Source organism: Saccoglossus kowalevskii, chromosome 16 (genome assembly GCF_978046115.1).
Source record: "Saccoglossus kowalevskii chromosome 16, keSacKowa6.1, whole genome shotgun sequence".
NCBI classification, from domain to species: domain Eukaryota; kingdom Metazoa; phylum Hemichordata; class Enteropneusta; family Harrimaniidae; genus Saccoglossus; species Saccoglossus kowalevskii.
In genome coordinates, this window is record NC_140656.1 from 3,454,492 (window position 1) to 3,481,240 (window position 26,749).

Here is a 26,749-nt window from a genome sequence, read left to right on the forward strand (position 1 = left end):
CTATCGCCCCTCCCATAGTTTCTAATGGTTCACCCCTTAGGGACGCGGAAGTAGGGAGACCTGCCACTGACATACAGGTGTAACCTGTGCAGGTCACCGATATACGTAAATAGAGCAACGCTAACGGTGTTTGTTAAAAGTGTAAATTGATTTAAAATGTGAATGTACGTGTGACGCAAACAGTTTCGGCAAACACATCAAAGAAACGACATGAATCTCTGCTTTTAATATCTTTCGTTTTTATTACACTTAATTGCGCATCGATACGCTACAATAAACTGATTGTGAATCATCAAATGCTGCGCATGCGCGTCAATGTTCATAAAATTGAACTTCAATTTTTGTTAGCTTCTTTGTGCATTTTACAGTCATTCCGCCGCAGTCAACAAATTGTAATTTGTCCAATGACTTTCAGACTTTATGTCAGTAATCGTAAGACAAATACCCGTGTCAAAGCACGCAATGCTTATGTGTAAACAAGTTTGTATAAACAAAGTAAACAAAATATGAACAGTACTATTTACAACTTATAAACAAAATCCATCTCTGCTACGTCACAGTGTTACGTCACTGAGTGTGTGATGTTGATTCCGGCGCCTTTACTTGTTCCCATGATGTCTTCGCATGTACTAATTTGTGTCATACGTTCACTAATTTATTCATGCAATTAACGAATTAATTAGTCAGCAATGTTTCCATTTCACAAATGCACATTGAACCACAAACACAAAGGAATGCATGGTTGAGATGGATATCGATGACAAAGAGAAATATATAAAAATTTACAGAAAAAAATTATATTTACAAGTAAGCCTTAAGCCACCACCCGGGAAATTACTGGTAAATTAAAGACGTGATAGTTTGCACTGCACAAGCGTTTGTACATAACGTGATTTATGTTACATCATGACTTGAGCAGTAGAGCGGGGTTTAGTGACAGATCCTGATAAATCTGTTCTAAAACTATAAATGTCATTGGCTGTAATTTTGAAAAAATCAACTTTTAAATTCTTACAAGGTAATCACTTGAATCAGACAAAACTTAGGAATTAATAACAAAATAGAATCTCATTTCAAATTGGTATAAAAGACTATTGTATAAAAAAAGAGTGCATAACAAACTATTGGCAGTAAAAGAAATACATCAATTCGATTAAGTTGCTGTACCGAGCATTGCCGGGAGTTGTACTTTTCTGTCATAGTCCTCCAGATGTACCTTCGCAAATATGGAGACTTCCCGACCAGAGAGGGCGTTTAATGCTTCTCCCCTCACGATACTAAATTTTCAGAAGTACAGTTAAGATTGTGTTCGAGCATTTACTCAAAGAAACAAAAAATACAAAAATAAATTAAATAAAATGTTCAAATAGTAAAATTGGATAAAAAACTCAAACTAGTTTAAACTGTCTGGTTTTCTTTTTCAAAAACAAAAAGAAAAAAAAAACATGAGTAATTTCAAATACTCGGAGAAAAAAACAAGGATCAGAATAAATAAAAAAACGAGAAAATACGAAATAATCAAAATACAATAATTTTCACATCACCTGCCATCGTTTTATGCCCTTGGATTTTGAAACCCTGTCGGAAAGTTTCATATTTTGTTTTGTCAATAATTTAGCAATAAATAAGACTGTTTACATAAGTATAATACAGGGCAGTGGTAAACAGTAGTTAGGGGCAGTTTTTATATGTAAATATTAGACAAAACAAATATTTTGTCTGGCAATAGTTTTCCGGTAAACAGTAATATTGATTTAGCTGGCCAAGCTTTAATCGGTTCGGACTAAATTTCCAGCACCACCGTCTCAGCGAGCACTTCCCGTTCGGACATCCAGAATACGTCCATTCTACGTACCAAATGACTTTGGACAATAGCTTGCCAGGACGAGGCATTAGCTGTCGCTTGCAGTTTTTGTGCAAACCCGTTGAAGTGTAACTATCCGATCAGAGCGTTAGATGTGGGCAAACCAGACGCCTCATTTCCCGTATACACAGCGCCTCGCCGATTAGGCCCGACTACGACAAGTATACAAGATATTAACATTTTTACTCGTTGTTCTACATCTGGTATATTGAAAAGAGAGGTCATCTCGAGGTGACGAAACCCAGCTTGGCCTCAATGATTACCAGACTGTTAAACAAACACGTTCGCTGTCAGCGGATTGAGCACAGAAACAATCGGACAGTAGTAAATACGAGGTTAGGATGGCACAAAATAACACATTTTACGGCTTACAATTTTAACCCGTTCTGAATTAATTAGGCAAAATAAATTACATGTAATCGAAATCACCGTGCTTGCTGATAATATAATTGCAACAGTAGCATCATTCCAGCTACGATTTGGAGAAGAGACCAAATAAATTGGTAACAGTCACGGTTAAAAAGAAGACTGACACATAGTAAAAATATAGTGGATGGATCTATCCCGTCAAGAAAACGTTCGTCATTTCACGTGTAAATAGCAGTATAGTAAAATAGTATTTTTCGTGCGATATGCAACACCGAAACAGTGTAATACGTGTAGGCCAAACCAGGTATAAAGTCCAAATCGTAAAAGATCTTTCAACGACGGCGTTTGCACAATCTCTGTCAATAAACTATTATTTGCCACTCTTTGTTGGCTACTTCTATCTTCACTTGTAATATATATAAATTTTGAATTGTTGATGGCTCCCGTCGGGAAGGCCCGCTGAGTTGCAGGCTATCGAATATCGCACACTGGCTGAAATGACTGGCTACCTATCAATAGCCTTCTCAAACCACTAGGTTTCAATTTACCTAAAACAACATACAAACGATCTAGGGCAGCTTTAAATAACATGGCAGAATAAAATAAAAAAAATACAATTATTGAAGTTTTGAAGAAAAATATATATACAATTGTAGCAAATGTCAATGATGTGAAGGTCACGAGTGACGGTCAAAGTTGACCACATCGATGCATGTCCATTCAACTTTTTTAACCAAGTGAATTTTGATATGGTAAAATCTTGCAATGTAAATGACCGGACGTGGTTTGTCCGGAGAATCTGCAGGTGAACAAAATCTCGGCAAAAACCGAGAAATTTAAGTAACCGCATGTAAGTATTGAATAACGGATTGTCCATAACGGAGTCCATGACGGAGTCCCTCATCGTTCGACTGAGCTAGTCAAAAGTGTTCTTGACAACGCCCACCAACTCATGAATCTCGCGATACACTGATAACCGGGATGAAGAACGTTGACGCTGAATTGATGGTCACATCGTAAGATATTGGAGGCGGAATTAGCATTTATCCCGAGATGGTCCTCGTTGCAGCACGTGGCAGTTCAATGTTTAACGGGAAAAGTACCGCTTTAAATAAGTCTTTGTTACTCAGGCTTTCCTCACAATTTCATCTGGAATTGGCCACCTGGGGAGAAATAAAAATGAAAAAATACATTTAAAATGTGTAACAACCAATAAAATATATGCGAGTGTGTTGTGTGTTGTGGGCAATTTCGCGAATCCAACGATTTAAATAGCAATGTTTTACCGGCGGACTAAGATGTCTCCCAGTAAATCAAATATGTGTTTGCATAATAGGAGCACTGTTTTGTTCGTCGAATGTACATTCTGAAATATTACTATAATTAATTAAAAAATATGGACACCTAGAGACTAAGAGGCAATATTATTATAAGTAATGATAAAGAACATTCACGCACGCGATCACTCGAAAGGGCCGCGTACTTTCGTCACTTATCAGAAAATCTTTATTTATGGTCAGCGGTCACCTGGCAACCACAGCCAGGGAGAGCCTCAGTTACAGTGGTGAATGTATGGTTTTCCGCCAATAGACAAAGCCTTCCGACAAAGCTGCAATATAACTTCGCATTGTATTAGTTTTAATCTCGAAATTGACTATCGATATCCAATGCAGATGTCAAAGCATTTCGGGGGTCGAGTTTGGGCCGACGGTTTCCCGGACAGTTGCTACGCGACCTTAGCCGGGGTTTATCAAAACACCAATACAATGGGTGATCGGAAAAGTGGACCCTGGCAAAAGTTTTCAAGGATTTTGTTTGGGCCTGAACTCAAACATGCGCAGTACTTATCAACAGCGACACAGTTTTTTGACCAAAAAAAACAAAACAAAACGAAACGCAACATACAAATGATTTGCCCTAAGACTGAAAACAGTGACGTGAATTGAATGAATTCAAATTTAATTAAATATTTATATTATATAAATTGAAATAAAACAATTTCAAACATTTTAGATATACGAATAGGGAGGCAAGATGTACTGAAACGTTACGACGCGGCACCAATGATAATAATAGTGAAAACTATTTTTAACTCGGTGTCGGCTGTCAGCCGCCCCCGCAATTTAGATTGCATATGGCGGAAGGTCGTCTTGTGTCTCGGCACGCTTACCGGCGAAGTGGCTGCTTCATAGTAAAAAAACAAAATGTTATTTCAAATTCATAAAAAAAGATGCGAGATTTCTTCCCGGTCGTTTAATACTCAGATGAGAAAAGGCTGATACGGCAGGCCTGCTATGGGTTTTCCCCATAACAGTTATTGCGCAGTTTGTTTTGAATTAAATCGGGTTATGACCGAATTGTGTTCATTTGCCATGCGCGATGTCTTCAGTATGTTTCCTGACACAGAAGGCGATGAGTCATGCGGCTGTTTATAATATACATATACACAAAGAAACTTTAATTTCTTTTGTTGGGAAAATCACGCCTCAAATTATTATCGCTCTTTTTTAATCCCGAAAGCACCTTTCCGTCATCTTATTAAATCAATACACCAGACAATTTCAAGTAACCCGTTACAGATTCCTTGGCGGGTTAACAACTCAAATCTTTATGTTATCATACGTATATTTCGACATGGCGGGATTTTTTAGTTTATGAAATCATTATCATTTTGATTTCTCAGAAAGTCTGTCTTGCCGTAACTATACTTGTCAATCCCCGATTACCATTGATATATAACAAGACGCCGCCGTCGAACAGATCAAATCTTTTATTGACTATATTTATGTATTCCCTTTTACCCGCCGCTATCCCTCGTGTTGTTGTTGTGTACCTGCCGACAAATGCCCACGGCAAGAAAACATCTGTTTTAAGCGCTGAGCACCAGGCCGAAAAATTACGCCGAACTGGCAATTTCGTGCGTTCGCTTTCATGTCACCGATAAATACTAGGTCGCATTCTGGAAATATGCAAAGATTTAGAGCATGCATATCGTTTTGAAGGTCGCTGAAAAAATCTAGCACTGAAGATAGAAGCTACACTTGACCCGAGCAACGTTATGTGCCCCTGACCGACGTGACGAAGCTGAATAATCAGTGAACTGCTTACCTCAAGGTCGATAGCTCAACGCAGTGAAATGCGGTCGCCGCCATCATCTTCGATTCGCTGTAGCAACAACAAATAAATGGCATATGAGAATCACTCCACAAGTTCTGCAGAAATACTGCACTCCACGTTGCATATATTGTTCCACAAAGTCATGCAATCCCAGCTGTATGTCATTGTGCTGATATTTGGCGTCCATTTCATCGCCGATTTCTCTCAGTCGCCTCGCAACTTCTTCCACTTCGGGACTGTTCATTTTGGCATCTTCGGTTAAATCCATGGTTGATGCATATGTCCGTACTGTTGTCGTCGCACTGAGAGCAGAAAGGAAATGTACACTAGTATGAGAAAAATAGTGAAGAAATCTGGCAGAGACAGTTTTGTGTGACCCGACGGTGTACTTCGACGACATACAGGATGGTGGTTGGCCTATTCGTCGTATAAGTATTGCATTCGCGAATGCAATAAAACAATCTTAGTACAATCAGTCCCGGAGTTGTCGGTGTAGTTCTGTGCAAGTATTTTTTCTGCCGCCCATTGTATTATGTACCACTATTGTAGTGCGTTTGTTGACATCGTACATATAGTATGGCATACTGACTGCCCCCAGGTTTTATTCTGTGTTTAAGTATAAATAGCCATGACTCAAGCTACAGTCTGATTGGATACCAAAGTTGGCACCACGCCCAGAGCGTGTGCCCCGCGTGTCAATCATTTTGCCGGCTTGTAATTCCACAAGTGGCCTTGCAAAAAGTCGCGTTTGTTAGTAAACAAGTTCATCCACCAACAAGGGGGTAACACATAACGGGTAAAATTAGAGCATGTGAACATTTATCAGCGTGTTATCTAAATATAACAAACACAAAACGCTATCGTCTCAGTATAAATAGCCCCTTGCCAGATTGTCTGCCCACCTTAAAACAGATTCTATTAAAAACAGATTCTGAATCTTTTGAAACGTCATGTCTAATTCGACACGGTAAATAGTGTCATAGTCACCAAGAAATGACAATTTATTGGCAACACGACAGATTTTCGAAATCTACTTTAAGCATGTCACAAAATTCAACTTCCCAGTGACGTAAGTTTTGAATTACAACTCGCTGTAAGAGAATGCAGAGCGAGGCCGAACCAGTGGGGTACGAACTGCGGTGGCCGCTTGCCAAAAAAAACGCATATAGTATATGAAACGCGCCATTGTGAGATAAAGCACCCTAAAGTAGGTGTCCGGGGACTTCTGACACGCGCCCTGGTCGGTCGTTAAAGATGTCTCAGAAGAATTAATTCGCTGGTTTTAAAAATGCATTCACTATTTTACATCGTAATTGAAGGGTAGTTTAAAATTACACTTTTCGACCATTTCTGCCCAACTCAAACTGCCCAGGGAAAGGTCAAGGAAATTGATGGGGAATTAATTCGGATTTAATCAATCGTGTCAAGACCGTTGAATAATTATTCTGCTGGGTCGATAAGAGTCTAGTGACGCCACTATTTGCAAGAAATTATCAACAGACGATGCTGTCTGTCTGCAACATCATATGTTAATCGATGATCAGCGATCGGCCGGTCGGAGACTGTTCTCTTGACTGGTGATTATAGCAAGACTGTTTGACACAACTAGTTTAAAACAAGTTAGATTTCACACCGGCAAACCTGACATGCCGTCGGAAATATGTGTTCGTGTCAAGCACGTGTGGCGCACTCTAGCGACAGGGCGTCGCGTGTCGAGGGTCAAGACAATAAGATCGTGACTTGTTTTGATGATGAATTGAAACAAATTGTGAAAGGCGTTTTTTCTATAGTTAATCGTGAACCAGTAGCTGACTTCACACCGAGCAACGGTCGTCACTGTTAACCTAAGCGGATACAGTTGTTTGTTATAAACAACAGTACTTGTTTCAGCACGCTGGATACATCAAATTTGAAAAGGATATACCGTGACAAGCATACATACAACAATAGTTTTAGGTTTAACTCAGGCTATTTCAGAAAGCAATTTGCACGTAACTGTCAATCACACTACTAACAATTTTTGTCAGACACCCTTTCCAATATTTCGAATTGTCACAAATAATACAAAACCGTATTTACACAGCATTATATGGTCTGTCAAATGCCAATTGTTTCATTTTTTGTACGTACTTGCAATGTCAGCAACAATTGTATTTGTTAAACTCACGACTTTCGGGAGCGTGCCGCTAGACAGAGTAACCATTCTTTGAAGCCAACCACCCACAAACATTGATACGAACCGTCCTGGATACGTCTCGATGATCTTCACTCACCTTTACTAAATACATCTGGAATTACCAATACTCCTAACTGTAATTCACTTTTTTAATACCAGTAGTAATTTTAAAGTGAAAACAGGAAGACTTTAATTAAAATAAGAACAGTCATCGTCACATTCGCGAACAATTTTGGAATTTTTTTTCATCTATAGGCAAAAAGGTCAGATTCCATCATCTGTGAAACTAATTTGATTTTGTGTTTTTTTTTTAACATTAATTTGGAATACTATTGTGGGAAGTGACCAATACGAAACTGATGAAAGATATACTCACAACGAATTGTGAATAGGACATGTAAGTCATTGGGTATTCCCCATTCGGCCGGCACTGAAGAACATCATAGAATGTGCCGACAAGATTACGTCATCATACAGGTGGGGCAACCGATGAGGTTCAATCACAACATGGACCCTGGTCAACGGGAGAAATCTTCTGCAGGGCGGCCACTAAAGACAAACTACCTTTAACACCACAGGTACAAATATGGTGCAATTCAATTAACGTACTCGTATATGTTTAATTGAAGTTATTTGTAAATTTACTGGCGATAAGCCGCTATTCAAAGGTGGAAGGAATAGTCTCAAAGGTAATGGTACTTTGAGATGTAACATCCATATTGATTAAACCTAAATATGGGTCCAAACATAATGAGGGTCATTTTAAAACCTAAGATCGTCGAAACCGGGCGTACGCCCGCTTGATACACTTGCGACAGTTTTGTGCCACATACAGCCAACAGCGATCAGATCGAACACTCGCTTAATGCGAAAGAAATTGAAAGTCAAGGTACCAGCGACCAGATCAGATGATCATCGCTCAAGTCTCTCGAAGCACACGTGATTCGACGTCCGGGCACAGCCTGAGTGCAACGACCCGAAACCCCGGCCTGAAACGTGAAGTACAGTTCTCAGGCTGCCGACACCCAGAGCTTTAAGAAATTGTATGAATAAACACATTTCATATTTTATTCCTTAGTTACGGTCATTGCCCTCCAATATATATGAATGTTAGTCACGCAATGCGAGAATGTGGAGAATAGGCATTTAATGTGTAACAATCAATTAAAATAGCGACCTTCGAGCACACGTACTCGCCGCCTCAGGCCAGGTCGGCACGCGTGCTCGGGCCACGCTGACTAGGCTGGCGGCAATACGGTTCGAAGACCGATGCCGGGAAAGTGCGTGTATGGTGCAATGCTGCTCCTTTGAAAATAAACACTAAGAAATTGGCCTGTTGCCAATGCTATGGTGACTTATGGATACCATCACTGTCGAGAGTACTAGTATATCGCAATTGCTATCATAACTTGAAACCAGTGTAAATAAACGATAGCCACGAATATGTGGAAATCCCGGGTCAAATCGAATCCGCTCAGGTCTGAGCACCCTAAAAATAACCCGATTTACGGCTCATAACAGCCAACAGTATATTGCGTGTTAGTTTCAAATAGAATCGTAGAGCGATTGCCCTATTGATGTGCTGAATATGCCGGGCAATCAAAACTAAAAAACTGAATCGAGAAAAAAAAATAGTTTGAATATCTAGATAGCGTGACGTAGAAACATTACAAACATGTCCGGCTAGCGTCAAGTGGCAGGCTTTACTTACATTAAACAAACGACTTCACACAGGAACTCCAAGCTTGAAAAAATCACAACTTTTGCGTTTTGAACAGGACTGTTGTACTCAGAGGTTGTACACCACGTCGCGCAGTTCTACTGTTCTTAGAGGGTTGTTTACAAAACTCATCTTTCAGACTACTATTTCAAGGGTTAAATTGGCTTCGGGCCAAGTTTATGGCTCTAAAATGGTGTTCTTTGGAAGCACGCTGGCGCTTACGCAAATATAAAATGCACACAATGTTATACAATTTATGCTAAGACAATGATGAACTCGGGGAACTCCCAGATATTCTGGACGCTCCAGCTTTTTTGGCGCCAGTCAGGTATGCGTTCCCTATGGTAAATAAACATCTACCGACGGGTGTACCAAGTTTTGAATTATTTGTTATTTCCAACAGCTTAGGTCGTTGAGCGATGTATGATCAAAAGAAAGTGTTTTTTTCACTTTGAAAGTAACCTGACATTTACAGGGTCAATGACCTTAATTCGTAGCGTGTTATAAATGGGCGTGTTCGTGACGCCAAACCACAACAAATACGAATGACCTCTTTCTTGGGGTATAGAGGTCAACTGAAGGTCAGACATGCGTAGCTTTGTCATTCAAGATGGCGCTGTACTGATGGATGTGTTTTGCTGGAAATAGTCTTCCCGGGAATAATTTGAACTATGATCCGATAAAGTTCTCGCGTCATCTGTTTAGACACAGTGAAAACGAAAGAACGTTTCTACTATGGAAAACGTAAATGAACTTGAAAATTTCCGAGAACGTTGGAGAAATGAGTTGGTATGTCGGGACGAGCAAATGGCACGCAACGAAGAGGATCTTGATGATGCTGAATCTGTTTTACGCCATGCCGACGTTGATGACGGAGACGATGTAACGAAGAAACGCAAAATCGGTTTCGCTAAAAGGACATCAAATTATTACATGGCTGAAGAAGGTGATTTGGACGATTGTCTGCCTTACTACCCAAAGACTGACCCTGTTGTTGGCGAGGCAGTCAGTATTGCAAATGATTTGCTTAAAGGTACATATGTGAAAAGAAAACTCTCAGAATCAGACGAACATACAAATAAAGATGGTAAAATCGACAAAGAAACGAAGAAAACGAGAACATTGGAAGCTAAAGGAAGGACAAATGCAAATTTGCTGGACACTTTAATTGCAGACTTGGTAATTAAATATTCTACAAGACGTACATCTTGTGTTTACTATTATTAATTTAGAAATATTTCGAACTAAAACGGTTCCTTCTGTCTGGGAATAGTGTTGTTATTTGTCTTGTTTAGTATGTTCCTCCATGCTAATATAACAACATTTCCAGCAATTGCTGCATTACTATGCAGCTGCAGTGTTTCAAAAAGCGTTCGTTATTTTGTTTGTACCATGTGATTGGCTAATGCACAAAGGGACTGTGGTTATTGCTTATAGCTGCTTAGTACTGAAGATAGAATAGACCATGAGAGCTCCTTCATGTTCAAAATGTTTATTGGTGTTACATTGTCCAATCACTTTAGTCATGTCTAACATAACTACAATAATGCAGTTCAGCAATCACATTGACCAACGTATAGCAGAGGTCAATGTAATCTCGTACTGTTTGAGTGAATACCTTGCAGTATTCGCATGATTCGTATTGTTATTCACCTTTTTTCTCCTTGTAGTAATCATTTAAAAAAAAATTTACACCTATAAAGTGTTTTGCGCTGTGCGAACTTTTGAGCGCAGTGATAAGATTCTTTTCCCATCATGCACTATAGCGCTTCTTTGTAGTATGTAAACAAAAAGTTTTTGAACGTGACATCAATACTTTGGAGCGCATTTATTGTACGCAGTGTAGTTTATCAATTAACAAATTGGAATGAGTGCAGATATGTTTTGATAACAAATGCACATACAGCTTTCTACATTCTGTTGGTTTTAGTGCTCGATGTATAATAATGTTTATTATCATATGAAAGGAAAATTTAGAACATGACAAAAAATCAAGTAAAACCATGACGACTAAAGTGATGCTATGTGATGAATTTGAAAAATTTTGACCATGGATGTAGTTTCAGTTATTTTTTTTTTTAAATACAAATTTGAGCGAAAAAGCACATTCTCGTATTATATCCAATCAATCATTGTTGTGATTGCTCAGACAATTATAAACTATCATAATGAAATCTTAAACCACATCTATGGGTTATTTGAAATAATTGTAAAATCATATAGCTGAGAAAATTCAGTATCATTAGTTTTTCCGTTTACTGCGCTATGCTTGAAATCAAATGTAAAAAAAAACTCGTCAAAGTGTCATAGATACGTCAAAACTTTGCATGATATTTTTTAGGTGCTTCCACATTAAATTATGTGCTGTGTACTTTATAGGTAATGGTGATTTTTGATGAAGTAAGGATGCATTGTATCTCAACAGCATATTTCTCTCTGGAAGTATAACAAAAACCAAACACAAATGAAAAATCAAATCATTCACACATTCTGCAATATCTGCAATTTTTATCAATTTTGAAAGTAATAATGAATATTTTATTTTTGTTCACAGAATGAAATCAATGAAATTCCTTTCTTTGATATTGCATTACCTCGAGAATTAGCAATGAAAATATTTGAACATTTTGAGATGTCAGATCTATTGAGTTGTGCACAGGTTAGTAAAATACTTCTTTCAAGTCAAGCGATAAATCATCTGTTAATGTCTTCACTATACTTAATTTTCCCACCTAACTAGGTATGACCTGCCTGTCACGTTCGATCAATATTGGCCTATAGCCCCCCCCCCCCCCCCAAGAAATCACAGAAAAGTTAAAAGCTGTTACTGGCCAAAAGTTACCCAACTTCAAGGTCAACTTTCTCAGAAAAAACTAAAATTTAAATAAAACAACATGTAATTTTGAGCCCACACTCAAGCTGAATAGAATGAGACACGTCCAAGGTTTTTACTCCCAGATTTCTAAGAGGAGATTCATTTGGTGTGCATGAATTCAAAAAATCTGTTTTCTGGCTGTTGCCATGGCAATAATGGACCAATATTAGTCAAACTTGACAGGCGAGTCACACCTGTTTAACTGTTCATTTTAAATGTGGAACACCCAATGTGATATTATTTGTTGATGTGATAGATCAATTTTCCTCTGAATGAGGTTGTCTGTATATAAAGCAGAAAGTGGAATTTTGAACCTGGTTTAGGCTGATATACAATATGCCTACCTAACCCTTCATGATAATCCTAATACCAAAATAGGTTATATTAAACTGTAATTCAATTGTATTCTTATATAAGATTTTAAATTGGTTTAATTAAATTGTAATTAAATTGAGTTGAATTAAATTCTACTTGAATTGAATTGAATTTAACTGAATTTATTCATTCCTGTATGTGTGTGCGCGCATGATTCCAGTTCTTGTTTTATAGATTTCCACTAATTGCTTGAAATTTTCTTCTGATTAAAATAAGGTCCTGGTTGGCTTAATCTTCCCTGTGGCTTTCACGAACAAAACCATTCTTACAGCAAAATAATTGTAACGTCAAAAGATAATTAAAATAAATAATAATAATTATAGTAATTATAAAAAAAAAAAAATAAGCCAACCAGGATCTTATTTTAATCAGATTGCATAATTTTCCAGATTTACAAAATAATTTTTTCAGATTCACAAAAAATTATCCATTTCGAAATAAAATAAAAATACTTTGTTTTGTGCCAAATGACCGGACATTGAATTGCTCTATTTTATATGTGAACTGCCAGTGGAAATTGTTCAAACCATATTCTATATTTGAGATTACCGTATTTGCTCTATTAAAAGCTCACCTTCAAAAATCCATGTAAACGCATGTGTTACTAATATGTTTTTTTTTGTTTTTAAAAGGTTAGTGTCAGCTGGAGAAGTTTGGCTGATGATGACATACTGTGGTGTAGGATCTGTCATCGTTTGGGGTATCTCATGAATATTCATGCTGGGGAAAAGTCATCTTGGAAAGAGGCTGTCCGAGAATGCATCACCGAAGATAAGAGTCTTAGATCAAATTGGAAGGTAAGTAGAGATAACCTTCAAGTGACATTTGTATTGATTAGGTATTCTGTCCTGTCATGCGGCAGTCATGAAATCCTTTCATGGTCACATGATTTCAGACAGTAATTTACATACCGGTAGTTAGTCCTGAACCTCCCAAATGTGCTTCAATTGTCATGTCAGAAAAAAAATTATGTGTTACCCTTTTTTAGCCAACTGTGTTTCAGTGCTCTTTTCTATGCTAGGGTATAAGCCCCAGATGTTTTTCACTGTGTCTGAAAAATGTGAAACTTGATCTGGCCTGGTATCACATATCAGGTCGGCCTTGAGTACTACTGCTAGTGCGTGTGAAGAGCTATAAATAGGCAGTTAAATCTACAGTGGCATACTTCACATCGTCTTCAAAAAGTGGGAAAATCGGCAGAATTTTTGCAGTCCTTTACATGGTTTTCAGTAATTTTGCAGGCACAATAGGACTCAATTGCACTATGGATAAGAACAGTAAGTAACAGTTGGCTATATCAGTGGACATACTAGGAAATAATTGGCCAGTGTTTTGAACACATTAGAACACAATTGGCCTGCCTTGCATGCACATTGAGAAACAACTGCACTATGGATACGGATGGAAGGCAACACATTAGAACACAATTGGCAGTATATGTATACACACAAGTATACAACTGGCCTGATTTGAAGGTACATTGAAACACAATTGGCACTATGGATAAAAACAGTGAGTAGCAACTAGACATTGTACTGGGCCCACTGAGGTACAATTGGGTAGTGTTTTAAACAAATGTAGATGTAACTGGCAATGCTTCTAACTATTCATGACATAGTTAGCCTGGGCTAATAGGAACATTTAGTCACAATTGGCTGTGTTTCTGATGCATGGGGAAATAACTGGCATGTAGTTAAAGTATATTGAATCCCATATGGTTGATGTATTTTTGATACACAAAATTGACCTTGGGCTAAATACTTTATACTGACAAGTTTTTCTCTTTTTTTGCATAAGTGTGTGAGGAGCTGGAAATGTCACTTAGAGAGGTGGCTGCCTTGCAACTCAGCAATGAGGAGTCACGTATAATGAATTCTGGTGGCAGGACAAGGAGAGGCAGCAGGTTACAATTTACAGATAGAACCACCCCTTCTAGTGGTGAATCTACACCTAGTGAACCACCAGAAGAAATGCCAGTGGTTCGCAATCCTGAACATGCCAGTGAACCCCCGCAGGACATGGCAATGGATGTCAGTGACAGTGACCCACTGCAAGACAGGGTACATTTAAGATATACAGATAGTGGTAGAGCCACTCCTTTTAGTGGTACATCTACACCACAGGAAATTGAACCATTGCAGGACATGGCAGTAGTTGGCAGTGAACCACCACAGGACATGGCAGTAGTTGGCAATGAACCACTACAGGACATGGCAGTAGTTGGCACTAGTGAAGGTGGCAGTAAACCACCCCAGGACATGGCAGTAGTTGACACGAGTGAAGGTGGCAGTGAACCACCTCAGGACATGGCAGTAATTGGCATTAGTGAAGGTGGCACTGGCAGTGAACCACCCCAGGACATGGCAGTAGTTGGCAATGAACCACCGCAAGACATGGCAGTAGTTGACACGAGTGAAGGTAACAGTGAACCACCCCAGTACGTGGCAGTAGTTGGCACTAGTGAAGGTGGCAGTGAACCACCACAGGACATGGCAGTAATTGGCAATGAACCACCACACGACATGGCAGTAGTTAGCAATGAACCACCACAGGACATGGCAGTAGTTGGCAATGAACCACTACAGGACATGGCAGTAGTTGGCAATGAACCACCACAGGACATGGCCAGTATTGGGGGAGATGAGAGAAGCAATGAACAGACCAATGATGAGAGACATGATAGGGTGATTGCTGTCAGTGAAGAAAATGACCTGTCAGATGATTGCCTGGAGTCAGGGGAAGATATGGAAGTCAGTAGTGATCATTCTTTCCCATCATCTTCTGGGGAAGATGTAGTGTCAGATGAAGACCCGCATGAAGGGCTTACCTTGAGATCACGTAGGAGAATAAGACAAAATGTAAATGTCAGAAGAATTGAAGACACATGGAAAAGAGGCCACAGGTATGAGGAGCCAACTGAATACATGCACCTTGGTTCTGATGACAGTTCTGAAAGTGAGGATGATGAAGGGTGGTCATCACACCTGAAACGTCACACTGGTTCAATGGAATTTACAGGTGACCCACCTGGCCCCAATGTTCCTTTGGATGAGAATGCAAGTGTCCTGGAAGCATTTCATACCATTTTTCCTACATATCTGATTAAAAAACTGCGCCGTGAGACAAACAAATATGCTCAATGGAGCCAGCTCAGAAAACGCAAGAGAGATAAATTTTGGCATGAAGTCAAAGATGATGAAATTAGAGCATTTCTTGGAATCCTTATCTTGATGGGTGTTGATCCAAAGATGGAAATTGGGGACTACTGGTCTAACCAGACTGCTCTTAGGAATGAATTTATAGCAGGAACAATGAGTAGAAATCGATTTCAAAAAATACTTCAGTATTTTCACTGCAATGATGCTGACAAAGATCCAGCAAATATTAGTGATCCTGACAGACGTAGAATTGAGAAAAGTCGGGAACCAATGTATAAAGTACTTCCAGTCCTAAACAAAATTATGGAGTCTTCCCAAAATTCTTATAATCTCCACCAAGAGATAGTAATAGATGAAGCTATCATAGGTTATAAGGGGAGTAAAGCAGGTATCCCAACCGTATTTATTCATAGCAAACCAAGATCCAAGGGATTTAAAGTTTATGTACTTGCAGATGCAGTCTCTAATTACATAAGCTGTATCAGATTCATGACAGTATCTGCCATTACTGATAGAAAAGGGGATAGAAAAACCCATGATCTGTGTGTTGATATGATCAGCCATGTACAAGGGTTCAATCATATTTTATATACAGACAGTTTTTACACTAGTCCTGACTTGGCAATGACTCTGCTAAACAATCATCACACATTCCTTATTGGCAGTACTCGGCCAACCAGGAAGGGAATGCCAACTTGTCTAAAGGCAAGTGATAAGAATCCTGACAGTAAAAGGATAAAACGGCTTGAGAGGGGTCAATTTGTCTCAAGACAGAAAGGAGACTTGGTTGTAGTCGTATGGAAAGACTCAAAATTATTCACTGCTCTGACAACATGCAAGGAAGGTTTCAGGACCAGGGGAGAGAGACTTGTAAGATATGTAAAAAACAAAGAATCGCATAAAAGAGTGACCTACACAGTGCCAGCACCTGAGGTTATAGAAAATTATAACCAGTTTATGGGTGGTGTAGACAGAGCAAACCAGTTGAGGGCATATTACACCTCACAACGCCAAACCCACAAGTGGTGGAAATATGTATTTTTCTATTTGTTGGACACTGCCTTGACCAACAGTTGGATAATTTATCAAACCATAACCAATGCCAATCTGACACACAAATCTTATCAATTAAAGATTGGTATAGCTCTGGTTGGTGGTTTCTCTTCACGTAAGAAAGAGCTTGTCACTGCACAGCCATCAATTGACAGCTACAAGGGGCACACACTGGTGCGTGAGGCAGGACGTGGACATTGTTGTAGGCTGTGTATCAAACTAAATAGAAAGACAAGGAGTGGAGGCTACCACCTGAGCAGCTACAAGTGCAACCGATGCAGTATTCACCTTTGCAGGGACTGCTTCCTGCCCTATCACCATATTTCTACAGGGAAGTCAACTGTGTACAAAGAGACCCAGTATAATGAAGAGGATCAGGCAGAAGCCAGACTAAGGTGGGATGGCAGAGATCCTAGAAATCAAGAAAGACCAAGAGTGGGAAGACCAAGAAGAAGACAGCTTAGAAATTAGTGCTGGAACTTTTTGTTAGGATGGGCCCAAGGGTGGTGGGTGGTGTTGGGTAGGGTGATATTTATGCAATTGTAAACTGACCATGTATGCTTTATTTTGCAGGACTAATGAATCAGTGCAGTGTGAATATTATATATATATACCTACTAATCAGTGTATTTTTAGGTAATTAGATATTTCTGAAAACCAGACCAAATAGGACTCAATAAATAATACTCCATGCCAGTTTTTTTAAATGCACAGAACAACGCCTCAGTTGTCAATAACTGTGTGTGTGTGCTGTCCAATTGTTCATGAATGTGCTCAGCAAGACACACCATAGATTACTATGTGTGCCTACAAGCCTATCCAATTGTTCATGACTGTGCCTCTGTACTATGTAATTGTACTTAGGTTGTCAGCAAGCCACTCCATATCGGTTGTTATCTGTTGTGTACTTGGCCCAGTTATATTTGAGTAGGCAAGTGTAACCTGATCCAGTTGTGTATGAGTTTGTCAGTTAAAGTGGAAGTTAACGCAAAGTATCAGGTTTCTATCAAAACAATACACAATTGGCCAGAATAGTCATACTCCCTTTGGGAGATAGAGAATTAGTTTCACAGTAGACTAGTGTTTCAATTTATTGAAATCACAGTAAGTGAGGTATCAAGTGTTAGACCTATTACATTATGAATAGTAGGTGTGTTGTCACTATTGTTATCGCCTGCTCTGCTAGTAATTAAATTAATTATAATTACTTTCTTCAGTTTGACCGCAACAGTAGGTGCGCAACAGTAGGTGCGTCTTGCTTGATGACATCATTGTTTATTTTTAGAAAGGCCAAAAACATGTCCTTCAGCATTTGCTGATTAACCATAATGCCAAGGAAAAAAAATTATTGTGTTTGCAATGACCCTACACCCTACCTACCCCTTTTTGGGGAAACCAAACATATTTGTAAGCTATAATTGATCTTTTTTTTTTCATTTTTACGCAAATTAGCCATGTTTTCTCCATAGAAATGATTTTTTTATTTACTTTCTTTATTTAAATGTGTCAAGAATATGACTGTAAGGAAATTACTATTTTAATGAATAATTAATTGAGGGTCATTCTCTCTTAATTTCAAGTCTGTATTAAATGCATGATTGTGAGAGAAATAACCTATTACACAGTATTAGAAGGTAGTCCATTGAAAAAAAATATAAAATCAAAATCCTGTCTGGCTATCCAAGATTCTGTTACTTGGTTCCTGGAAACATGTGATTTTTTCCCTAATGCATCACTGAGCATATGATGGAACAATTCCAGAACAATTACATTTTCAGAAACAAGAAAACATTTAATGTTATTTGAAGTGAGGAGACATCACCTGCCCATGAAGCAAATGTCCATAGCATGTCATTGTTTACAAACAAGCATCTACCCATGAGCCTTTGCATTTTCAGTGTGCATTGTTATCACTGCTTGGGACTCAATTTCCTCGTACATTTAGGTGTTGACCACTACTTCGCTTTGAAAGAGATATTATACTTCCAAAGTGGAAGTGACACTTACTTGCTTAGGTTGAGGTCAAGGGTCATGGAAACTATTTACTTTTTCTATAGAAATAGCCGTCTTAATGGCGCAACAAATTGTCATAATTGGTGGAGTGAAATGTAAATTTCAAGAACACAAAACAATAGTAAGAAAAAAATAAATGGACCCCAAAAGTTATGTCTGTTGTTTTGAAAAGAGTGATCACAATTGCTGCTCCACACATGGCTTCTAAAAACACAGATGAACTATATTTATGGTATTATTTTCAAAGGGTCGTATTGGATGCATGAGTACCCTGGAGTATGTCAGAGGAGGAATATTGACATCGGCGCAGTCTTATCAAGACGCCATTATAGCAGGGTAAGGTGATTCATAGTTCTATTAAAATGACCTGAGTAGTAGGTGAAATAAAGATCATATCGTGTTGTATCAATTACGCTCTCACATTTTTTATAACCAATTGAGAAGTAATCACCATATTGTTTGTTGAATGTAATAAAACTTAATGAGAAATTGTATGTAAATATGTATGAAATTATTATTGTGAAAAATTAGTATTGATGTTATCAAACAGTGAATGAGACTTATAAACAAAGTAGGGATTGGGAACTGTTGTTCAAACCAACAGGTTGTCACAGTGTCTATTCTTGTAAAGCCTGTTAATCACCCGAGATCTACACTGGAATTAGACAAGCTTATCTGGTGTCAGCCACCAGTACTGTCCATGATGAGTCATTCAGTTATATCTATGTAAGTCTATACTCCTGCACTTGCAGCTTTGATTAACAATCCAGACACTGCAATGTTATTATCTATATACAAATGCCATACACCAAACATATGGTTGTAATTTTCTCCATGTAGTTTCACCCTTCTAAAAAAGAAACTTACTTCTCTGATCACCCTTGCAATACCATATTTGCTCTATCAGCAGATAATGTACTTGCGTAAATAACAGCAGTATGTTTATGGTAAAATTAAGTAATATGATCCAATATAAGAAACACATATTTTGATGTATGTGCTCTTCTGTTTGAGATACGCTTCTACCGGAGTAAATATAATAGTCCGCTTGTTCAGTCTCTTTTGTATTTTAAATATTGGGAGTGTTAATTTGATTACTGTTCACATCTGCGCTTGTGCAATGTAGACATATCAAGATCAGTTTTGTTCAAAGTTGGCACAAAGGCCATCTGTAATAGCTAACATGTGCTCATCAATTTGTTTTTTTTTTGTTTCAGTCTAAATTGTAATTCATGTTAATTGAATGTGTTGTGTATTGAGTTCAGTCTGTTTATGCATGCATGTATGTATTTATGTATGTACGGTATGTACGGTATGTATGTGTGTGTACCATATTTGGTGTATTAAAAGTGCATCTCTAATAGTTTGTGAGTCAAAATGTCTGTTCTGCTGGAATTCTACAAGCAATTTATAGAAGTACATTAAGCAAATACAATATGTGTGTGTTTCCATCCATATTTCAATAACTGTTAATTGGATTTCAATGAAATTTTACAATTTTCAACCTCATACCAACTTAAATCGAAGAAAAATTGGTTTTGATTTTCATCTTTTGAAACTTGTGCTTCACACATTTTTTGTGTGCTTTAATGTGCTAATAAAGTGAGCCACACATGGTAGATAGAGGAAATGTTTTCGTTTGCCAGGATGTTTTGTGTTATTTCAAATCAAACTTAAAAGAATGCATTTGAAAGCATTAAGGTAGCGAGAAGGGTTTTGTGACGTTTTTAAATAAAACATTCTCTGTCTGTTGTCTCGTTGAGAACAGTAATTTAGGTTATATATATCAAAAGACTAAGTATAGAGGTACAAGTTCGCACAAACTGGACAGTCATTGTTTACATAATTATCACGTGACATCAAAAATGGCGAACCTTGTAAAAATGACTAAGTACGCGATTGCGAGAGCACACTGCGGAATTTCCTGGTGAAATTTACGTCATGCATTGTCCGTAATCAAGCCCATTGAAATGCGTCTCCGATAATCAAAAGAGCTATTATTCCGATTTCTATGCAGGTTTGTTTTTTTGTCCTTAAATTATTTCATACTTGGCACCTTTAACAGACTATTATTTTGTGACAAAGCATTTTCTTTAAAAACCCAGACGAATTTCACACCATCATTATCTTTTGAACGATAACTGCGAGTTTGAATGTCCTAGTCCGAACGCACTTGATTTGGCGGCGGTCCCAATGAGTCGTACTCGATCAAAACTTCAACTCGAGAAAAACGCGAAAAACAGTTTTGGTTAATAAAACACTGTAGATTTGCTGCATTATTATAAATATACACTAAAAATGGCCAAACATATTAACCACTGATATCATAGAACTCATAAAGAGTGTCAGATAATGAATAATTTCAAGCTCGAGCGTGAAAAATGAAGAAAACTGCTGGCATTTGAGTCCGTACTCAGGAACGTTCGGGTTTTCCATTGTTATGCAAACGAACAACGAAGGATAATCCTCTGACAAACATTACTGTCCCACTATACACGCTGACAGTTTACAAACAAGTGTCTCTGATAAGACATCTAATAAAACGGTTTTCATGGTGAAACAAAATGGCCGATGTTTGAAAAAAATTGCTGTGTCAGAGTGCGACACTGAGTGGCAGATTTTTCTTTGCCTCGTCTGTCAACGCTTTCTTTCTTTTCTTCCCCATTGCGTTAGAAAAAAAAAATGTATTAGTAAAATAGAATATTGACTTGGAAAATAAAACGATTTAAAAGAAAGTTGTGCAAAGTTACAGTACTCCTTTCGCACAACCTCCCGCCCGCTTCCGCTTTCCAATCACCCTTTTCTCTCGCTTTTGCGACCGCTTGTTGAATTCGACCGGACAATTTCCGCTTTATTTTCGACCACGCAAACCCTGAAATATCACCGCCCACCTGCTCGCTCGCGCGCATTTAAAATTCGGACTAACAGAATAATTTCCGAGGTTCACATTGTCTTATAATTGTCTTTCTGTTTTTTATAGATGTTGAACAGCTGACAAAAGTTCAAATACTTTTTGTTTTAACTATCTATAATTATATGCACGCAACCTGACCCTTTGACCTTGATTTGGCCTGGACTGAATATTTTATTTTAAACAATATTCTGACGTGAAATACAAAATGTATTTCAACACAAGTACGACATGGTTGTCTGAGGTTTCTTTCCCGATTGTTGAGTCTTTGCAATGTGTTTTATATAACTATTGTTGTTTCCCCCGATGCTGAAGGACCGTAAATCTAAATGGCTGTTACATGCATGGGCTGAGTGAAAGAAAATATTTCTAAGCCTAAAATAAAACCTAATATTACACCTCTTTGTGTATTTGTGAATTTTACATATGTTTGTCATGACAGTATGTTTGTAAATATCTAGAAAAATCTCGTCTTTCGTTGATAATTTCGATTGTTTGTTTGGAATGTCGATCCCCGTTGGTTTCTCCATACTCAGGCTGAGTTTAGGAAGAGCGTCGATCAACACCGTGACAATCAGCCGAGAGAAGACAAACATTGACCGTAATTCATGGGGATCATGTCCGTAATTTGTGGGCTGAAACCCCAAATAATTAAACAAGTATTATTATTTTAATATATATTTTATTTTACATCGCAAAACTAAACCATGCAAAAACAGAGCTAGAGTTGTTCGCGGTGAAACAACCGCATTGAAGACAATGCAACTTGAACTAGCCATTTCTTACCTTGAAATAAAAAAAATAAAAATTCGAAGAGCATCAGGGAAAATATTAATAATCATCCTTATCAATCGCTTGCTTTATTTTATTCGAATCTATGAAATTCACGATTTTTGTTTACAGTTGTTGGCAACTTCCGCGCTAAAAAAGTTATGGCTATAACTAAATTTGACACGTTTTTCTTTTAAGCCCAATAAATTATTCATACATGTCAAGCTCTGTTCGATTCTTTCAGGGCATATGGCCGTTTTTAGTCGAAAATATTTGTTGTGGGAACACTTTTATGGTACGTATACGGTATAGACCGAACTCGTTCAATGATCGTGACTTAATTTTAAAAATTCAATGTCAAATTTTACCAGACGTGGACCGATGTGGATTCGGTATCGTTATTTTTGGAATTATTCACTAACATTTCCTCGTTTCTCTGCTCTCTCAAAAGGAGTTACCTAGGCTTTTTTCACGTAACTGTCTCATTAAAAAAAAATATTACATCTAGAACAAGCGCCCAAAACACGTAACAAGAGGTCCCAGTTCAGTTGCTTTCACGATACAAGTGTAATACAACTATTAGATTTGAAGTGTCGTTCAGAATGTAATAATAGTTAATACTAGTTGTATGTTCACACTTTACTATCAAAACCACCATTTCGACCACCCATGTGCCAGTGATCAGTGTTTGGGCGAGCGGTCAATGTTTTCAATGAGCGAGCCAGCGAGCGAAAAAAAAACGTGATTAAAATGCGGTCGGTTTCCGGTCGGACAAGACCGCGTGGTCGAAAATTAAGCGTTAAGCGGTCGATGTAAAAGCGGAAGGTTGGGCGAAATGAGTACTGTATGACCATGTTTCTCGGTCGAAGTCTCGACTGACAATAATGCTGACAATGGACGTTAGATAAACACGCATTGTTTGCAACTGGAAGCTTATCACCCGTTATATCAGAATCGTCAACAACAGAGTATACAGATAAGATGTTATCATTTAAACCCTTTCAAAGATAAACATTATGCAAATATCCACGAAACGCCAGTTGTAATCTTTTCTGCTAGTGTTTTAAAACACTAATCTGAGCAACGTTATTTCGCAATTTCGATCTTTTGTAAACCTGGGGTGATGTATCAAGGTCTAAAGTAACCGTTTTATCAATTTGTGAAAAATCAAGAAAAAAGTGAAAATTTCCCTTCTCGCTACCTTAATTAATAAATGTGAAATGTTGAACATATATGTACTTGTTGTGGTACTGAATAATTTTAATTAACAAAAAAATAATTAGTTATCACATTTTTCAATTTTCTGTGATATGGACTTTTACTTTAATAAGTATGAAATTGTTAATTGATATAATAAACACTTATTAGAACTTATGTAAGCATCCTTCAGTTTATTGTGGTTGTATAAGATTTAAATAAAATGAAATGTTATTTGTATTTACTAGTACATTGCCATATTAATTTTTAATTACTAGGTTTTAAAATATGTATTTAACAGTGAAACAGTGTCTTCTTTTGTTGCCAGTAAATATATGATTTCTATTCTAATTTTAAAATTGGGATAATTTCATCTGATAATGGAAAATCAATATACAATAGCAGACACCAAGCAATGGATAATAGCAAATGTTCATGGAACAAAGATCAGAAAATCAAGTCTCTTTTTCATTACAGAACTTAACGCTAACTGAAAACTAGCTACCGAATAACAGAAAACTTGCTCTATTCTGAGAATATTGTAACATAAAAGAAAGCAGTATCAATAGGATATCCTCAAGTAAGCCCCCCCCCTTCCCCCCACAAACACATACCGAAAATTTGATGCAGTGTTGCTTGTTGCACTATATATTTTGTTAATTCCATCAAGTGGCCGGAGGCTGATGTACTTAATGCTTGTTTAGTAGCTTCCTACTGTCATGCTCACACTCACCTTCATGTGACCTTGGTCTGTTTAAAGACTTATCTCTTGGAAACTATGACAGTAAAAGTACCTATGAGTTCATGAAATGTTATACCAGCTTTTATCAAGTTTTAGAAATGCATTAAACGCTACTCAGATATTACTCTATGTGTTATGATCCGAATTGTGCATGTGGTCAGGTGTATTTGTTATTATTAACTCTGACCTCGTGTACGTTTCAAGGAAGTTGCTATGAGAAAATCCCAAACTTAAGTGCATTGTATAATAGGCACCTGATCTTTGGGAGATATTGTAGTTCTTTGGCGCAAATATTTTTAACGGTGGCAAATTTTAAATTTATAGCTTAATGAGTCGCATGTACCAAAATCCCTAGTTGAAAGTAGAATGATATAAAAATAAATTATGCTAAAATCTTTCCCCCACCCAAACAAAATAATGCAATGACATCACAGTCTTGAGTCTTGTTATTATTTATAGAAATGAGATCATTGGAACTAATAATACTTTTTAATTAAATAGAAAACATATGTTGAAATAGAACGATGACTTCATTGGTATTGTCATTGTTCCAGTTTTACAATTAACCAAATACGTGATTACTTATTTCCAAAGGGAATATTTTATTTAGTGTGGGTACAATGTAAAAGGTGAAAGGTCACTGTAAATCAGTTGATTTCGTAGATTGACACCAAGCTGTACATGTTTGATACTCATTATTTACAATGGAGCGAATAAATTATGGAAAAAAACACTTGAAATGTTCAAAACAATATTATTACTGCCGTACTTCTCTATTTAACAAATATTATTGGGTACAGTACAGTTTAACTTAACATTTTACTAGCTAAAGTTAGCTTTGCTTGCTTTCATATTTCTATATTATGCAGAAAAATCTAAATATGTCTAGGGCATTTAAACAAATTTTAACTGCAGTTTGCAAAAGTTTGATTTTAGAATATAAAAACTTGAAAATAAAAATATACCGTAACTATTATATTGGTATACAGTTTTCTATTTTGGTCATCATCTCAAATAACAAAAATTGAAAATAGTTAATAGTTTATTTGCGGATTTACTGTATTATCTCTATTATCAACCAAAAAATCATTGAAATATTATCTATTTTCACTATAGAAGTACAAAAAATGTATCTCTGTAATTTGGACGTGCACTACTAAATACAGCAATAGTTTGGCCAATTGTGCTGGATTATGTGAAAAATTCAATATGCAGAAGGAAATCAAATTATTATTATTTTGTCAACAACTCTGTTAAGGCTAGATGGCAATGAGACATAATTATGTGAAACAACTGATCCTAAACATTCTACCATTGCACAGGTCTTTAACGTGGGCTAAGAGGTCAAAAACATTAGCCTTGCTAAGAAAATGTCCGTGGACGCTTAGCATGGGCTAAGAAATGTACAGGTTAAATCTGATCCATTTTTAAGACCTGGTCCAAGTTCTTAACTATTATATTTATAACTATTTATTTTGGTATGTCATTTCAAACATGACAATCATCACAGTACATCTACCGGTAGTGACATTGTTCTTGAGAAAATAATGAATTGACGATGAGACTGTCAGTCTAGTGGTCTATATACTACCTTGCCAATATTCCAGCACTCTCATATCCCAGTGCCCACCCACCCTAAACCACCCACCCATCCTAACCTGCCCACCCACAGTCTGTGTAAAATCTCTATTAGCAGCTGCGGCTTCTATTAAAATGTTACAATGCAACAGAGGGGATGTAGCTTATATTAGAGCATCTACACATATGAGAAATATTTCAATTGTTCAAAAAGAATGAGTGTGGCTTCTACAGTGACCACTCGCTAAATCACGCCTCAGTAAGTCAATCGACTGTGTAAAAAGAGGTAAATCAAGTCAAGAGTTGGGTGGGTAAAGAATGAAGAAAAGCTGGGAAAATTTGTTTTTGAAGTTGACCAAGAGGTAGACTGAACGAAAAATGCAAATGCAAAAGTGCAAATTAAATTATCTGACAATGATGACATCAATAAAGCTGTGACACTGTGATGTTTTTCAATAAAGAAAATGTACTACAATTAATCCCATGTGTGTACATGTGCTTTTTCTCCATTTTCAATGCATGAACCCCTCTTTCACGAGGCCCCTCTGTAAGTCGCAATCCAGACAACTTAGCAAAGGGCCACTCTAGGGATACAGCTTCTAATACAGATTACCGGTATACTACCGGTATCTTTGTTAAAATCCTCATACACTTTAAAACTTGTTTTGGCTTGATTTCTTTAGAATGAGTAGTTTAAGTACAAATTAGAAATCTCATGATTTAAAATTAATTAATCCTTCTCTAGTAATTAAAACAAAATAAAAATCATCATCTTATTCTGTGGTCCACCCATTTTTACACTGACAAGTTTTTGAGTCATACATCATAAA

At 37.4% G+C, this 26,749-nt stretch overlaps 1 protein-coding gene and 1 long non-coding RNA gene across 2 annotated transcripts in view; one reads left to right on the plus strand and one right to left on the minus strand.

Moving 5' to 3' along the window:
• Positions 1–222: 222 nt before the first annotated feature.
• On the minus strand, positions 223–9,349 carry LOC146733611 (uncharacterized). Its single transcript, XR_014926727.1, has 3 exons — positions 9,238–9,349; positions 5,342–5,652; positions 223–3,396 (listed from the first exon to the last, which is right to left on the minus strand). It is a non-coding gene; the product is annotated as an uncharacterized LOC146733611 (long non-coding RNA).
• Positions 9,350–9,840: 491 nt separating this feature from the next.
• The window catches only part of LOC100371688 (F-box/WD repeat-containing protein 8-like), a 99,279-nt gene continuing 82,370 nt past the window's right edge, over positions 9,841–26,749 (plus strand). Inside the window, exons 1-4 of the mRNA XM_006822999.3 lie at positions 9,841–10,425; positions 11,801–11,905; positions 13,129–13,293; positions 18,968–19,056. Coding sequence (XP_006823062.2) covers positions 9,982–10,425; positions 11,801–11,905; positions 13,129–13,293; positions 18,968–19,056 — 803 coding nt within the window. The 5' untranslated portion in view covers positions 9,841–9,981. The remainder of the gene's footprint in view (positions 10,426–11,800; positions 11,906–13,128; positions 13,294–18,967; positions 19,057–26,749) is intronic.